This window comes from Motacilla alba, chromosome 14, assembly GCF_015832195.1.
Source record: "Motacilla alba alba isolate MOTALB_02 chromosome 14, Motacilla_alba_V1.0_pri, whole genome shotgun sequence".
Lineage (NCBI taxonomy): Eukaryota > Metazoa > Chordata > Aves > Passeriformes > Motacillidae > Motacilla > Motacilla alba.
Window position 1 is genome coordinate 3,202,805 of NC_052029.1, and position 18,276 is coordinate 3,221,080.

Here is an 18,276-nt window from a genome sequence, read left to right on the forward strand (position 1 = left end):
GAGCACAATGGACTCAGAAGAAGCAAGCTGTGAGTGTGATACATTACAGAAATGTGCAAAAAGGGGAAAATGGCGTGTGAATGATGATTTGAAAAGTTCTGGTTCTCACAGTGTTGGGAATAGTCCTGATTTATTAACTCTGCAATAGCTTTGGTCCTGCTGTCTGTTTCAAACTGCTCCTAGCACTTAAAACTACATTTTCTGTCCCTGCAGAGACATTTTGTCTGCACTGCTATCAATGGCAGTTTGAACTCAGCTCACTCCAGAATTTCACCACTAGCATCTGCCTGCTTAGGTTGGTGTTGCAGATCAGAGTAAGGGCCCAGTCAGCAAGAAAAATGTTGTGAAATGTTGTGAAATCAGCTGCAGTGGCACAATGGGTGTTGATAGACAGCTGCAAGCGCTGTGCTATGGATGGGTGAGCCGGGGGAGGCTGAATCTTCCAGATTTACTGGCTAAATGTGTTGGTTTAACAGCCCCTGGTAAGTGAGACTGGCTCCACAGGGAGCACCAGGCTGGATCCCAGACTGAACCAGGGCTCTGTGATCTCTGGGGTCCCAGGGTGGGAAAAGCCCCTGACCTCTCTCTGCAGTGGGCTCAGCTCCAGTGGGACTCTGCACCCCTGACCAGCCTGGATGCACATCCAAAAGCTGCTCTTGACCCCACAAAAGAGGGCCATGGGTAATTCCAGTTCCCTCACATCACAAACTTTTCATTCCTTGCCTGAGGCCGCGATGAGCTCTCCACAAGGATCTCACTTGGATTTGATTTCCACCCTTTCAGGCCCCATATCCCTCACCTCAGGCTTCAGTCCTCATGTATCTCCACCTCTGGACATTCCCCTGTCCTCTCTGGAGCTGCTCCTGTCCTTGCTCCCTCTGCCCCACCAGCAGGTCCTGCCCTGCCCCCAGCAGAGCAAAGGAGCAGAGAGGAAAGTTTTCATTCTTTTCCTGAAAGCAAAATCCACCAGAATCCTGGGAGAAGGGAAGGGTCTGATGGGGAGGGTGTCTGAAAGGGTTTTTTTAATATATATATTAAAAAAAAAATGCAAGCAAGAAACTGAGAACAAACTTGGGAATGACCTTGAGTCTGGGTGAGCTGGCTGTGCTGGCCCTAGCCTGGGTGGATGTGGGGATGGTGTTGGTGGAGCTGCTTGGTCTAAACGAGCAGAATTCTTGTGAATGCATCTTAATTATTACACAGCCATAGGGAAAAAGCTGCCAAAACAGCAGGGCAGAGCTAAAGCTGCTCAAACAGCAGCTCCTAAAGAGCTGGGCAGGGGAAGAGGAGAAGGTCTGTCACCATCCCTGCAGCTGTTGTCACAGAGATTATCAGACTTTATGGGACAGAACAAAGAATCCCTGTCCCCTTGGCTCATCTTTGACTTAATATTCCATAAAGCACAGGCTGTAAGATTTAGAAATTAATTACTGATTAATTAATTGAAAATGACTAATTGAAAAATGTACATTTTTAAGATAAACCACAGTTTCTTGTTTCTGTATCAATGATTTCATGTTGGTTATTTGAATGATACAGAGTTGGATTTTTTACCTCTTAATGGCCTTTTTCTGCTAGGACAACACTGCCAGCAGTAAAGGCCAGGATGCATTTTAAAGTGACATCTAGTAAAATGCCTAGATACCTGCAAGAATTAATCTCAAGATCACTGAGCTAATTTTTTCTCCTTGCAAATTAACGCAGCAAACAATATTTTATTACAGATAAACAGGTAACATATAAGAGCTAATTCCTAAAGGGATCCTCAGAGCAGGAAGGAAGGAAGCAGGAGGGCAGTGAGGGCTCCTCCTCTGCTGGCTGGGGTAAACCTCAGATGAGGGACTGTGCTCATGACCTCATGGGGCAAGAGTATTCATGTGAAACAGAGCAGGAAGGGAAACTGAGAGGGATGGAAGAGAGATACCTGTTATGAACTGACACCCAATGAACTAAAAAAAATGAAAAAGATGAGCAAAAGTTATAGACAGACATTCATTTCAAAGGAAAACACAAAAAAAGGGAGGAAAACCACTTGAAGGACAAAGACTGAAAGCTGGCTTTGCAGTTAATTCTGATAATTTTAGAGAACACTTAGAGTATGAATAGCACCTCCAATTCTGTATAATTGACCTGGTTTTCTCAGAGTTACCCTGAGGGCTATTGTACCTGTTATGTTTGAAAAGCTCTGGTGTCTTTCAATTTTATAGTGTGAACCACAGAGTCTGTTTTGTCTGGACTTTTCGAAGTATCCCAGGCCTGGATGGGACATAAGTGGAACAGAAGTGGATGTAACACCATGAATCTGATTTTTCAGCAGCTGCTTCAGTGTTTTCCCAGCGGCAGGAGCAGTGAGTGCTCGGGGTACAGGGGGCAGAGGATTTGGATGTGCTCCTGTGACTGGCTGAGGGCTGGGCAGCTCCCTGTGCTGCCTGAGATGGGCTCCGAGCAGGCTGTGGAGCAGAATTTGGGCTGCACACAAACATTCCCGTGGTGTTAAAGGCCTTCCCCACGTTCTCAGAGCAGAGGCTGCCCTGGGATGGGGAGGCTGAGGTTAAGGAGCAGCAGGGCCAGGCTGCTGTGCAAGGGAGGGGATGGAGCTGCTGGAGGGGTTCAGACAGCAAATCATGGGTGATGAGGCTCATCCCCTGCACCTCCTGGGACAGCAGCACAGCTGGGAGCTCCCGAGGGACCATTTCAGCTCTTTCATCCACATTTCCAGCAGATCTCCTGCTGTGCTATGCAGTTGCATGCAATTAAAATGAAGCGCAATACAATGAGAGAGTTGAGAAAACACGTGCAAGATGAGCAGCATTTTACTGTCAGTACTTTTCATAAAGGAAATGTCTTCCCTGGGAGCAGAGGCCTGTTGGATAATATTCCCACAAAAAAAAGTTTTATCATGCAGAATGGGGCTGACACTTTCCTTCCCTGAGTGCCAGGTGCTAAATGGAGCTGTTGGAATAATGATCAAGTTAAATTTTCAGAGGTGTACAGGAAAGTGCCTGTTGCACAGGGTGTGTCCAGCCCAGAGGTTGGATGTGTGCTCCAGGGGGTGCTGGCTCTGCACTGAGGCAAAGGAACAGGCAAAAAGGGTGAAGATACGTGCAAAGCAACTGGAAGGAAGAAAGGCTGGAGGGTTTTATTCATGAGGTATGAAAAGGAACATGGAGGTGGAGGAGTAGGAGGGAATGTGAAGTATCCCTGGGTATGTGCACAGGAAGGAAAGAGGATTTATTTTATTTTCTATTTGTGCAAAGGCAGATGGGAGCTCAGGGAAGTTGTGTGGGACTGAGGGCACCCTCGGTGTGCAGCAACAGGGTGCTGTTAATGGGCAGCCCCTGCACCCCTGCAGTCAGAGCATCCCCAGGGCACAGCAGTGAAGCTGAGCATGAATATGATCAGTTTAAAAATTAAAAAAAAATTGTATATTGCTGCACAGCTTTGAATCTCTAGAATGATCCCATGGTAACACTGTCTCTGGGCTTCCTATTATGTATTCAGATACAACAATTAAAATATTGTGATATAAAAAAAGAAAGTCATAATCATGAAGTTAGGGAACACCACATGCTTGAGCTGAGTGTGTCAAGTGTGTGTGGAAGGGCTGGGAGGAGGTGACCGAGGAGGGAATTGTTGGGGGTGGGATTGTGTCATCTTGTGAGGGCAGGAGGAGCCCAAAGCAAACCCTCAGTGCCCATGTGAGAGAAGGAGGTCCCTGTCCTCCGGCCATTAATATATTCTGCTATTTACTGTTCCAGTAGTGCTACTTCAACAAGTTTCCTTAGCATTTTCCAGTCTAATTCAAGATACTGCTCCTTATAATTCTCCTGAGCTCCCATCTGCAATTCTCACTTCAAAAATTCTTCTGGTTTCCCTCCCTGAGTGCTGATTTACCCTGAGGCACACACTGACCCCTTCCTCTTCACTGTGTCTGGGCCTGTGTCTGGGCTTTCTTTTCTCCCACAGAGGATTTTTTAGAATTCACTGTCATGTCCAAATGCAAAATTAGGAAAATCATGGCTGTTTGTCTCATTTCTCTTTTCCTTCCAGACTGCCTGAAAGGTAGAGAGAAAACCTGGACATTAGCACAGGGATAACTGCAACAACAGAATAATGAATGAGATAACCAAGGAAAAGCAATAATCATGGAAGCTCTCTAGTTCTGTCCTCTCAGGAGAGCTCCTCACTCTGCTGCTGAAATTCCAAACCTTCTGCCTCCTCAGAGCTTCCCAACCACTCTCTTCCACCATGGGGAAACTGTCCCACTGGTCTGACAAACAGCAGTGCATCCTGCTTATATTTCCTGCCCCCAAAATGTCTTTATATCACTTCAGGCCATAGATTTTGGTGAGGCTTTTCTGTACTTCTCAGCTCTTCATCCTGTGAGGATCCATCCCCCTGTGGAGCCCATCCCTGCTGTGCGAGCCCGGGATCTGTGTGCTCTTCACAACCCACAGCCTCAAACAAAGCCTGAACTTTCTCTCCAAAGAGTGAGGGCAGGAGGTTGCTGGGGCAGCCTCAGGGGAGCAGAGTGACAGAGCATCTCAGGGCCTTGGGACCCACCAGGACTCCAGTCCCCCTAAGGCCCTGGTGGCAGGGTGGGTGGCACTGAGCGGGTGGCACTGAGGGGGTGGCATGTGTGGGTGTTTGGCTGTTTTTGTGGATTTGCTCCAGAGGATGGGCTGTGCAAAGCAGCCAGGGATGGACTGGGGGCATGGGACCATATGTGGGAGATGGCAGCTCCAAAGTGGCCTGGTGGTGGCTGGAAAATGCCTCAGCAGCTGTTGGGATAACTGGCAGGTGACTGTTGCACTTGCTGAGAAAGGATGGATGTCACATTTGGTTCACCCCCACAATTTTACCTTGCTAGAGAGGGAAAATCAGCTGACATTGGCAGCACAGCTTTTTGTGAATTGGGTGCATATTGTAAAGGTTTTAATGAGAGAGAAAGGGTGGGCACTGGGGCAGCACAAACTTATGAAAAACCAAACCAAGGAGGACCTTTTGAGTTTGCCTTTCACACACACCTTTTCCAGGTGCCTCAGAGACTTCACCCCCGAGTGCCGGAGTGGGCGAGAGCCTGGGTTTTCTGAAAGCAGCAGAGTCCATGGAAACCTGCCCTGATGGAGTGACTGACTGCACTGACCTTTCTCTGAAGTACTTGATGGCTTCCTGGTCTAGGAAGTTCTGCTCTTCTCGAAAGCCCTGCTCAAAGATTTTGCGCTTGTGTCTGAACTCAATGACAGTCTTGGTGTAGGAGTTGAGGGTGGTGACGGAGGCTGCCATGCAGCAGGTGAAGGAGCCCCACGCCAGACTGTGGAGAGAGAAAGCAGCAGACAGAGCTGGGTTACACAGCAGCTCATGCCACATTTCTGACACGCACACACAGGCTGGGAGCAGGCAGAGCAGCTGGAGGTGACAAACCCGTCCCATCTAAGCTCATCTTACCTCCAGAGACCTGGGGCTCGTGCTCAGGCAGGCAGGAGGCTGGGCTGGGGGCTGGGCACAGCCTTCATGCCATGGAGAACCCTGTGCTAAGGTGAACACTTAGTGACACCATGGCCAGACACCTCCTAATCACCTCTGAAATGCCTCAGAGCCTTGCAGACAAGTCCTAAAAGCTCCAGACACTCCTGGAGGGAGCAATGCCCAGAGAGTCTTTTGGAGCATTTTTCCCACCCCTGGGACACTGGCTGCACAATGCCACTGCAGGGATGGTTTCTAATCTGCTCTTCATGCTTCCATCAGATGACTGTATTTCCTTTTTTCCTGGTTCATGGACACTTCTGGCCTTCCTGCCTTGTGTCTGGTCTCTGAAAGCCTGGCCAGAACAGAAGACAACACTTCCATTTTGTGGAGTCACCAGCCTGGGGGTTTCCTGGCTGAGTCCCCCAGAGTGAAGGCAGTGCCAGCCAACCTTGGCCAGCCAGGGCCAGGACACCTGCAAGTACCAACCAGGAGCACAGTGAGCCAGAGGGAGAAGGGAAGTGGAAGAAAATAAGAGACTGGCCCAAGGCCAAGCTGGATCAGCAGCAAGTGTTGTCCTGGCTCTGCTGGCAAGCGGGGTCAGCTGGGAGCTGCTCTGTTCCCTGCCTGTGGACAGGGCTTCCCCCCAGCTTCTCTGGTTCTCCCCGACCTCAAGTTCACATGGGGCTGGCAAGGGATTCATGGCCCCAAGGAGTTGAGGTGCTTTTTGAGCATGAAATGAGGCTGCAAAAACAGGCCCTGAAGTCGTCCTTTTGTCTGCAGAGCTTCTCTGCCTTCCAGCTGCCCTTGGCTTCACACTCAGCCCATCAGCTCTGGCTACACAGAGTTCACAGTGGCTGCCTAAGTAAGCTGGATTAACTCCATCACCTGTGATGGTGACACACTTTACCTGTTCCTTTTTTGCACTTTTTCTGTAACAAATTGATGTGAATTATGCATTGCAGAAAGTATCCAGCCCCAGTAGCATTATCTTATAAATACGCATTGTCAACACAGTTCTCAGCATGAGCTATTTTCCCATTCTGCAAAGGACCTGCAGACAAGGAAGCAGTTTTTCATTTCAAATTAGACAAAACTTGAAAAAGAACACATATTCATGGACTGAAAAAACTGGGGAAAAAATGGCTCAAGTAAACAGAAATGGCTCATTTCAATGATTTCAAAATTCAGCTTATAACAAGTCCTGCAGGGATTCCTGAGGCAATGAGATGTGTGGAGGCAGCTCTTTCCCTGTCAATTTTGAACCTGTTTGCCAGATGCAATCAAATGAGAAGGAAATGTAGTGACCCTGGGGTGACAAAGTTCCCTGAAGTTTCCCGTGGCTGGGGGAGAAGCAGGAAGGGAGCTTGTGCTGGGTGTGAGTGGCCAGGCACAGCATCTTCCTGGCCTGCCTGAGCCTGCCTCCCATGCAGAGTGTGGGGAAGAGCTCCAGCAGCTGCAAACATTTCCAGCTGGGCTCCCAGGCAGCATCCAGGAAGAAGCCAGCCAAAAGCTCACTGTGCCTGGGAGGTGCCTGGGAAATGGCATTTGAGGGAGAATTTCTCTTGGATGTTTCTGATGAAATCAGAAGTGCTGAAAGATTCAGAGAAGGAAATACAGAAGGAAGACTCAGTGCCTGGCATTGGGAAATCATAGTAATTAGGCAATTAGGATAGATGTACTTTGGTTTTTATGGACTTTGGTTAAATGCTATTTATTTTGAATTGTAAAGAGTGGTTTTCCTACCTTAGGAGTTACACCTGCCTTAGGTAAAGGTCTCTTCAACAGCAATGTTGTTAATACTCCATGCCAGCTGTGCCCCACATGAGCTGGGACTGTACCTATAGACCCTCCTGCAGCTGAGCTCAGGGCTGGGCTCTCAGGTTCCCCCATGGCTCAAACAGCTCAGGCTTTTTATATTTATTTGCTTTAGAGACTCTGAACTCGAACATCTGATCCTCAAGGGCACTGAAATCCCCAGCCTGGAGAATGCCCTGGCCCACTCCTGACTCGTGCCAGAGCCCAGAACAACCTCCAGCCTTTGCCAATGGCTTGGGAATGGGGTAGGATAACAGACACCACCCTGAGACACCTGAGCAGACCACAGGCAGCCCTTCCTCATTTTGGGGAGGGGTGTTTTTATCATTCCCTTTTGATAGAGGGGAAGTAGAGTCACAGAAAACTTAGTTTTCCCACTGGCCCTTGGGAAAGGGACGGTGGCAGTGTGGATCCCCAAGACCCTTTGGCTCCGGGTCGTGGGGACAGTGTTCCCTGGCCCAGCTTGCCAGGGCTGTTTCACTTTTCTGGCTGGGGGCTGCAGTGGCACATTCACAGCAGGCTGGAATTAAGGGTGGTGGTGACAACAGCTGGCTCAGGGCTTCTCAAAGCTCATGTTCCAGGGCATCACCAGAACCCAGGTGGAGCAGAAAATAATTCCTGCATGTGTGGTTTTCCACCAGGCTGGGTGGGCATTTGTAATTAACTCTTAAAGAAGGTGTTCAGGTCTGGGTGGTGCCAGGGGAGGTTCTCTGGTCTGTACAACAGTGCTGGCTCAGTGTTAGCTGGAAGGCAGAAGCATTGGTTTTGCTTCTTTTGACCTCCAGACCTTCCTTTTCCAGGTCTGCAACCCATCACTAGCAGGGCATGAGGGAGCCCATGGCTGTCCTCAGGCTGCTGAGCAGCACTGCAGGCTGAAAATGCTGCTGCTGCTCAGCCCTGTCCCAGCTGAGCTGGTGTTTGCACCATACCCCACATCCTGCATGGATCAGTGGGCTGCCTTGGAAGCACCATGGAAGGGAGGGAGGGAGGGAGATTGCTAAATGCAAGAAGGAGCTTTGTGGCTGCAGTGGCTGGAGAGAGCTCAGCTCCCAGGGTGGCTGTGTGGAGTGAAGCTGAGCTCTCACCCCAGGAATTCGGGCAGAGGGAATGTTGCTCCCACGTATTTCCCTGCTTGTGAGTATCTCAGAGTCCTCCACAGTGAGACCCAACCCAGGGGCAGTCCTGGTCCTTGAACCAAAGCCCACTGAGCCTTCCCTGGCTGTGGCTGCCCAGGGAGAGCTGAGGGAGAGGCTGTTCTGGGACAGGGCTGGGGTCTGGACATCATCCCCATGGAACACTGCTCCCAACTCCATCTCCCATGGAACACAGCTCCCAGCTCCATCTGCTATGGGACACAGCTCCCAACCCCATCCCCCATGGAACACAGCTCCCTGCTCTATCTGCCATGGGACACATCTCCTAAACCCATCTCTCATGGAACACCAGCTTCATCCCCTGTGGGACACCAGCTCTCAGCTCCATCTCCCATGGAACACCAGCTTCATCTCCCATGGGACACCATCTCCCAGCTCCAACCCTGTGGGACACAGCTCCCATTCCCATCTGTCATGGGACATTGGTTCCCCGCCCCATTTCAATGGGATACCAGCTCCCAGCCCCATGTCCCATGGGACGCGTCTCCAAACCCCATTTCCCATGGAACACAGCTACCAACACCATCTCCCATGGGACACCATCTCCCTGTCTCTTTGGGACACCAACTCCCCGCTCCATCTCTGTGGGATACAGCTCCCAGCAGGGAGTGTGGGTGGGATGAGTGGGTCCAGGGAGAGCTCAGGATGCCCTGAGGGACCCTGGTGCCCACTCTGAGCCATGGGGGCTCTTGGCTTGCACAAGATGAAGGAGAATAATCTAATGAGTGTTTATCATGCAAGACATTTAACAACATTTTGAAGTCTGAGTATTGCAGTAAATTACAAAATAGATTACTGAAGACAAATACGCCTTATTATTTAAATCTATTGAAAATTATACAATTATTGTGACAGAGTTGTTATAAATATTAATATAAATATTATAAATATGTGAATGCAATGTATTTATAAGTCCATTATCACATGCAATAAATATTCATTATTGAGACACCAAATAAGCTGTATTTTAAATATAATGTGATTTGTATTTTGTAACGTTGCTAAAATGGTAGTAACTCCTCCTATGAAACACAGTGAAAAGAGGTGAGAAGGAAAGACTAATAATTCCCTGCAGTGCTGTGCATAAGAAGTATTTACTTGCTGGTGTTAGCAAAGATTGTTGTCTTTGTTTTGAGATGGAAAGAAAATAATGTGCTATATTTAGAAATTACAAGAAGAAAGTATTTTCCCTATCCATCCAAAGAGGTTGATGCCTCTGGAGGACTGGGGATGTTGTTTGCAGGTATTTTTATTCTCCACAGCCTCCTGCTCTTGGTAAGCTTCTTGTAAAAGTGCAAGCAATATAACACAGTTGCTGTGTCTTGGCCAAATTAATTTTATGTGATTTTAGAAGATAAATGGGAAATGTAAAAAAAAAAAAAAAAAAAAAAAAAAAAAAGCCACATCCATTTTCCCAAGCCTTCTCCCCATGATCCACAGGGAAGTCTCATCGTGCCAGGAGCACTGCACCTTCCTCTGCAGTTGTGTTCAAAGCTGCACCCTAAGGTTCAACTCAGACATTAATTAAAACCAAGGGGGGAAAAAAAAAAAGCTCAAAGTCTCAGAAATGCCATGGCAATTATGTTCCTAAATTGAACTTTAATGAGAGCGCTCAATCTGTGTTGGTAATTGTGGGTGCTGTTTATTTACAAATGCTCTGTACCTGCTGATAGCACAGCTGCTGCTGCACAGAACTGTCCCCCACACCTCCGGACCTGCCCGGCCCCGGGGGCTCGTGCTCCTGCAGGTTTGGCAGCTGGAGATCCACAGGGGTGCTCCTGGCAGGGGAGGTGATGCGTGCAGCATCCCAACAGGCTGATGGAACAGCTCCAGGGAGAAAGAGACAAACGTGGGGTGACACTTACCAGAAGGACCATCCATAGTCCCAGGAGTGTGGTCGCCAGTCCTCTGGCCCAAGGCTGACTGTCACTTGGAAAACTTGAGTGTACATCATGTGTGCCACCATCCCCAAGAGACCTGGGAAGCAGGGATTAGAACAGGAATTTTTGTGCCAACGTATTTTTTATCATTCTTGAGGGAGCTACTGCTGGAAGTGCTTTGAGAGCTCCAAAAAAAGTCTTTGTTGTACTTTTATGCCTCCTGTTCTCCTGTGGAGGAGGGAGCTGCATGGGCAGAGGAAAGATGTGACTGAGAGCTCATTATTTTACATCATTCTGAATTCTCAATTAAGAGAGGAGTTGAAGAAAGAAAATCGTTGAAGAAAATGTTGCACAAGGAGCATCCCCACCAACCCTGCTGCTGCAAGCCAGGGGTGTGCCACCCACAGAGATCTCACAGCCCATCACAGACAGGCCCCAGGTGAGAGAAGGAGGAGAGAGGCTTCTGCAGGCAGTGCAGGCTCAGTGTGTTCGTGCCACACAACCATCTTCTGTCCCAGCAGTTGCTAAGATTTATGAATTTGAACCCTCATAAAACACTTGGAAGTGAAGTGAGTTTGGGTCTCCTGATGCTGTGTGGGGAGAGGACCCCATTGGGATACTTTTGGTGAGGCAGGGCTGGTGATGCTTTTGTGACACTGTTAGAGTTCACTGAGAGAACTGCAGCTGGGTGGGGATCAGACTTGCAGTCCCTGTGAAGTTAAAGAACAAGGCTGCAATAAACCACAGGGTGGCCTGAGTGGCTCTGCCTTCAGCTGGCCACTGTGGTCCTGCAGTTTAAACAGAAAAAAACACCTGAACCTTTTATTTAAACAGCCCTTTGAGGAAAACCAACCCCCACTTTTCAAGCAGTGGTGGTCAGGAGCAGCTCTGGGGCTTGGAGAATTTTCTAGCTACTGTAATTTGGGATGTTCCTGCCATGCCACCTGGGCAGTGCAGGGTGATGATGCCCAATGAGCTCTGAAAAGTGTGGGCTCAGGCTAAGGAGGTGGGGCTGCACCACCACATCCCAAATAGTTCTTGGACCTACAGATGTGCAAAAGCCTCTTGTGCTGCAGTGGCAGCTCGAGGCACTTAGAAATACCAATATTCTGCCATGGTGGGTGCAGTGAGGTCTGTGTGCTTACACTTTGACCATTCATTCTCTGCTCCCTCTGACCATCTAATTTTTTCCATGGTTGCCCTTCCCATACATGGGAGATCCTGATTTCCCTCCCCCAGCCACACCCAAGTTCTTGGCTCTTCTTTCCTTCTTACTCTCAGAGCCCAAACCACTCCATTACTCTCCCCAGACCTGTGGATGATTCAGGCCAGTTCTGGGGGAGGGAAGCAGGGGAATGTTTGTATTGTGGGATGTTGAGCAGGACCTTCAGCGAGACAAATGTCAGATTTGATACCAACAATGCAGAGGCTGAGGGAAGACCTTGTGTTACAGAGAGCTGGGGGGATTTGCTCAGCTGCCTCGTGTTGGAGTGACACACTGCAAAGATAGGAGGTGGAAAGAGCAATTCACTCCAGGAGAAATGAGATTTGGGCAGGGTGGGTGGCCTAATGGGAGCACAGCAAAGTGCTGCACACCTTGCTTTTTTCCTGGTTGCATTTAATTTCCAGAATGCACCGGGAGCTTGCTGAACTTTTTAAATCAGTGGATTTTTCTTCAGCTGACAGTTGTGCTTTGATCTTAAGTTTGGAGTTCGGTGTTTCTGTATGTCCTGTCAGTAATTCTTCCACCCTAATAAAATATTACAGGCTGCCCTGAGACCTGTCACAGTCACTCAGAGGCAGCGGGAGGTTTGGCACAGCCAGGACGAGCCGCAGCAGGGCTGAGCTGCTGGGCTCTGTCACGCAAACCTTGCTCAGGGTTTGAGCCACCTTCAGCCCTGTGGCTGTGTGGGAGGCTGAGGTGACACTCACTGCTGCAGGTGAGGAGGAGGTCACCAGCAAACACTGGAAAGGTTCTTTGTTTTATCTGCCTAATGGCAGGGCGGGATGGGGCTGGATCTGCACCTGGCAGGGCGGCTGGTGCTGTTATGCCACATCCAAACTAAAGCAGAATAATGCAAATCTTTTGTTGTGCTGCTTCACTCACTTTTGGTTTGGTCTATTTTAGCTGTGCCTTGCCAAGTTCTCTGTGGGGAAACCCTCTGGTCCTTTTTGCTGTACATTTAATGAGCTAAAATGAGCTGCCTGCACCACAGACCAACAAAAGCTCCATGCCCAGGATCATCTTTTCCCCCAGCTGGTTGCTTGAGGCTGGGCAGGGAGGGTACAATGCCTCTGCCCATGCAGGCTCCAGGGCAAAGAGATGTTTGCAGGTGGAAAATCCTGGTGATATGGAGTGCTGGAGTGGCTGGCAGTGCAGAATCACTGATCATTCATAGCTGGCTGGAGATCCTGAGCCCTGCAGGACCAGAGCTGCTTGGAGGTGTCAGTAAAGGGAGAAATTAGGGAGCTTTGGAAAGCTGGAGATGAAAGAAATTTGGAAAAGACGATGTATTTTAAAGCATTTCCCATATTTTTTACTAGAAATGCTATTTGTGGAATATATCACAATAATTAAAACATTTCATTATAAATATTACATGAGAGGCATATGTAAGTTTTTTAGTTTGTGTAAGGTTAAGAGAGATACCAAAATTGTGATGTTGTGGGGTATTTTTAGTGGCTCATAGGAACAATAATAAGTGACCATACTGTTGGGATATTTTTTCCTTAACTTTAGATGTTGAGCTATGAGAATGTGGAGATCTCATTGCACTTTTATGAGGGAACTCAAGCATGAATTTAATGAGGAGTGTTATGCTCCAATGGAAAGGCCTCTTCATTACCTAATTTCTATTAAGCTATGTCATTATAAATATGCTAAGCTTAAATAAACATAGTTTTCTTCTTTCCTCTAATGTCCCTGCCACTGAAAATAACAGCTAGCAGTGTATTGGGGTTTGGGGTTTTATCCTTGTTTCAATTCCTCTATCATTCTTCCCTGTAAAATTTTGAAGTTTATATTTGGACTATCTTGGCAATGTACTTAGAAAGAGGGAAGGCCAAAATAAAAATAGAAAGTTGTGTAGGAAAGAAAACTTCATCATTCCTACAAAAGTTTAAAACTGCATTTAATGGTGAAGGGAGAGAGGAGCAGCATGGAAGTAATTGATTAAATGCTGAAAAAATCCACATGGTTTGATTTTGAAAATGGAACTATTTTTTTTTTTTTTTTGAAGTTCCAAATTATATCCAAAGCTGAAAAATATGCTTTGGCAGTTCTTATCAGATGTTTTTGTCACTCGGCTCTACATCTAACCTTTCCTTCTTGTTATGGTGAAATACCATTTGCAGCTATCCCTGAAGATACAAGGTCCTTCCCAGAATGTACACTGGCTGTTGTAATGTCTTCCAGCCTGAAATGCAGCAGGATAAAATGCACTTCTGTTGCAGAAATTCTTTCTGCCAGAGAGGTCCATGCAGGAGTGCTGACATGGGCACCCTGGCTGCTTGTAGAAATCCTGGAAAGTAGGGGTTTTAGCCAGAAAAAGCTTCACAGAAGTCAAGGGGCACTTAAGCACAGGGTTGGAGTTATTTCAGAGAAGTGAATTCCTCAAGTTCACATGGTGAGGGGCCCCAAGTCCAGACTGAGCACAAAACCAGCCCAGAAGAGTTGTTCTGAGAGATGTACACGTCCCAGCCCACTCCTGGGGCTGCTCCTCAGTGCCACTATTAGAACCCTTTTCATTCTCAATTTTGTTAATTAACAAGATGAGCTCCTTCCTTTGGTTTTTCAGCCTTCACCTACTTTCAGGATTAACAGAGAAAAAAGACTTTTCAGCTTTACATGTTTTTAATTTTCCTCTGGAAAATGAGTGTGATGATGCTGCAAATGGAGCTGAGGCTGGAGCTGCAGTAATGGCTGTGCAGGCTGGGGAAGGATAATTACTGCATTGCTGCTGTGAAATCAGGAATGAGGATATTCACTTCTCCCTGGCAAGAGGAGAATTTATCATGCAGTCTTTGTGCCAAAGGAACAAAAAATTACAGTGAAAAATTGCGATAGCTAAACGGGGATAAGAGAGTCTTGGAGCCTCCGGTTTTTTATTCTCTCAAAGTTGTGGAACTTTGCTTTGTGGTGGTAAAAAGGGGAAGGGGAGGTTCATACCTGAAAGCACAGTGAAGACAGCAGCAAAGGCATTTAACTTGAGCCCATCTATGACACTGCTTGAATGAAAGAGCTCGAGGCACATGAGGCTGAACCCGACGACCAACAGCATGATGTACAACACCTCGGACACCACTGAGAGCCACAGCACACCTGGGGGCAAAGAGCAGCAAGCTGTCATCACTTGGGGAATGCTTGCAAGAGGTTAAAGTTGGCAAAAATTAATTAGGAAATCAGGAATGTCTAGGAGTAACTGCATATTAGGAATTTTTTTTAAAGTCGGTTGGTCTTTGAGGTCACCAATTGTAATTTGTGGTTTTTTTTGGTTTTTTTTTTAATGTTTATCACATCCACTGTATATTGGGAAAAATTTCTTTACTGAAAAAGTCATTAAGCACAGTCTGCCCAGGGGAGTGGCAGAGTCACCATCCCTGGAAGTGTTCAGAAAACAAGTAGAGGTGGCATTTCCCAATGTGGTTTGGGGGCATGGGGGCATTTGGTGAAAGGTTGACCTTGGTGATCTTGGTGGTCTTTCCCAGCTTTAATGATTCTGTGATTCACAGAGTTTAAACTCAGCAAACCATGGCCCAAACCCAGGAAACCAAAAAAAAGCAGTGAATGAAGATGTTAAGAGTGGCAGGGTGGTAAAGACACTGCAGAAAGAACAAGCTGTTGCTTGTTCTTGTTCTTGTTCAGCTTGGCTACAGAACCTCTGTGGGTACGTGTGAGAACCTCTTGGCTCCTCTGAGCCAAGGCACAGCTCACAGAATTAATTTCCCCACCTGTTCCACAGTTTAGATGAGCACATTCCACCACGCAGGGAGGTGATGGCACAGGGTACCTGACTGCCTGTGTGCTGCTGGGAGCTGGACAGCCTTGGATGCCTCTTTTCCACAAAGAAAATAAATTCAGTCCATGTTTTAAAATTCTTGCCACAGCCTAGTGCTGGGGGCTGTTGCTAGAAACAGCCCTGCAGGATGGCTGGTCTTATTCAAGGTGTTCTCACAAGGGTTTGTGCCACAGGACTGACCCAGAAACTGCCACAATTGCAGCAGGGTGGGCACAGATGTTTGTAGCATGCTCAGCTGAGGAGCTGCAGATGCAAAAATGCCTGGCTGGGGTTTCCTCAGCCCCTGGGTGCAGCCCTGAGGGTCAGGGCCCTGTGGGAGCTCTGCAGGACTCGGGGCAGTGCTCAGGGCAGGGGCTCTGGGAGCACAGGGTAGTGCCCAGCAGGGACTGATGCACCACCAGGAGATGTCACCTTTGGGAATTCCAGCAGCACAAAACCTCCAGCAGGATCTGCTGAGTCTTTGAAAGTCACCAAGCCATGGGGTAAATTGGAGAGGATGGGAACAGATGATAAGATTGAGTCCCTGCCCAATTTCCAATTGCTGTTTCAGCATGAGAATCTGCTCGAATTCTCCAGTACATTTGCTAACCTGATTGCTAGAGAATTCACCTGGAAACAATGAGCAGTGATGGAAAATTTCAACCTAAGCAGCTGAAACATGGAAAGTTAAGCATCTGAAGACAATGGCTTATATTAGAAAATGTTAGCTGTAACCATAGAGACTGCTACAGGCTTCACTTATATTAATACCTTCTCTCCTCACTGCCAGAGCACATGTGTGATAAAGCCCACAGTCCAGCTTATCAAACCAGATATGCAGTCTCACTTTTATCAAATATTTGAGTGGCCTCTTGGTGACCAGGCTGATCCCAGCTCATATTTTGTCTGGGAATTCATCTTTATAATTGCATCTAATTAATATGTGCTATTCGTTGTTGCCACTGTAGCTGACCTTTGGAGTTCTTAAACCACACTACAGAGATAGCAATAAATAAAGCTTCTAATTGCTCACAGTGGCTGTGTGTGCAATATTGCATCTATCAACAGCAAACAGCTGCTTATCTCACTCCTCTTAGTCAATTTGGTATCAGGCAACTGGCACACTCTTCCAAAAAGGAATGCAAGTGAGAGAGAGCAGAAACAGCAGGGTTTAGGAGGGATTTTGCCTCATTTTCTCAAACCAGCAGTGTCCGTGATGAGAGAATGATGGAATGATTTGTGTTTGGAAGAACTAGAGGATGCAAACCTGACCCACAGACTGAGGCAGCAGAGCCCTAACTAATGAGCTGTAATTCATTCAGCCCACACTTGAAATATTAATGTACAACACACCTGCCCAGGTGTTTATTGCCCTGAGTCAAGCCTTGTGAACCCCCCTGGTGCACACCAGGGCACTGCTGAAACACTGTCTGCAGCTCACCACTGTGGTGTGGCTCCAGCTCTGCTTCCCTGGGGGACATCTGGGCTCAAAGAGCTGCAGTCCATGGGTAACACCAGGCTGGTGGTGCTCAGGTGTAGGGCCAGTTCTCTTGGATGTTTTTGTCAATGACCTGGACACCCTTAAGGAATTTTGCTTCTGGTGATCCTAAATCAGGAGGAGACCCTGAGTCCCTTGAGAATGGAGGGTCCTTAGAGAGAGATCTGGGTAGATTTGAGTGTGTCACCAACCAGATGATATCTAACAAGGACAAATGCTGGGTTCTGCTCCTGGCCAGGGTAATCCAGGATGTACCTGCAGAGAGGGGAACAAGGAGCTGGAGTGCAGCCCTGCAGGAGGGGTCTGGGGGTTTGCTTGATGCTTTTGGGGGTTTGGTTGATGGCTCTGGGGGTTCAGGTGATGTACTCAGCTCTATATAGCACACTCTACCTGTTGCCCACCTATGGCCCAGGGCCTGAAGCTGGTGCTGCAGGCACCACTGCAGTGGTTTTGGAAGGAGCAGGGAGCTGGGGAGGTGCATGTGTCCCTGTGGAAGCACCTGGGTTCGTGTGTCCATTGCAGGGGACACACTCAGAGGAACAGGAGGGCTCTGGGAGCTGAGCCTGGAGGGCCTGGGGCCAGCTGGTGTCCTTTATTCTCCTAAGGAAGGAGAAAGGAGCAGGAGGGAGGAACACCTGAGTGTGTGGCTGGTGTCACAGGGAGTGCTTTGGCTTCCCTTCCAAAGGGCTGAGATAAGAGTGGCTTTGACAGGAGGATCACCTTGCAAGGAAATGATGAAAAGCTCAATGAGATGAGAGTTTTGCTCTCCTGTAAATCCTTTTTCTGATGAGACACAAAGGCTGGGTGAGTTTGCTGTGGGAAGCATAGTCAATTACTGCTTTTTTGGGGCCCTGTTCATATCTACCAAGGAACTCTCTTGTCTTATTCCACGGTGTTACTGAATACCTGCTCTGAGCCTTTTGTTTAGTGCATCTAATGTGGGGAAAGGCAAGTCCCACATGCAGTGTTTGCACAGTTCTATGTCCTCTCCTGCTTCTCTGATTTTGAATTTCATCTGAAATAATAACACCCAGAAAATGCAACCTGTGTATGAATTTTGGATTTTCCTGTGGCTGCCTGAAGCAGAACAGTTGCTTCAGGTTATTAATTCAGGAGACAGAGTCTTTCTGTTCTGTGCCGATGGTGAAGTGATCTCCCACTGCTCCTCTCTCAACATGAGATTCATGAGGCAGTCACTTGGCATCACTTCCACTCACAACCTCTTACAGCCTCCTTCCTGCAAAGCAGAGAGCTCCTTCTCTTGAGGGGACCTCAGTCATTCCAGGTGACAGGGAAGAAGATCTCCAGGGTATTTTTCTCTTTTCCAATCTTCTCTGCTGTCATCTTTTCTGTCTGCTTACTCCCCTCCAGCCTGTGTCCTCTGCCCCAGGGATCTGTCTGGCCTAGCTCAGCTTCTATGAAAAATCTCTCCTTCAGAAGAGTCAGGACTTGGTTCACTTAGA

General features: G+C 47.9%; 1 protein-coding gene across 5 annotated transcripts in view; it reads right to left on the reverse strand.

Moving 5' to 3' along the window:
* The window catches only part of GSG1L (GSG1 like), a 56,063-nt gene that overhangs the window by 9,026 nt on the left and 28,761 nt on the right, over positions 1 to 18,276 (reverse strand). For all 5 annotated transcript variants that reach the window (XM_038151390.1, XM_038151389.1, XM_038151391.1 and 2 more), the window contains 3 exons: positions 14,487 to 14,639; positions 10,304 to 10,415; positions 5,147 to 5,314 (listed from right to left, as the gene is read on the reverse strand). In XM_038151390.1, coding sequence (XP_038007318.1) covers positions 5,147 to 5,314; positions 10,304 to 10,415; positions 14,487 to 14,639 — 433 coding nt within the window. The remainder of the gene's footprint in view (positions 1 to 5,146; positions 5,315 to 10,303; positions 10,416 to 14,486; positions 14,640 to 18,276) is intronic.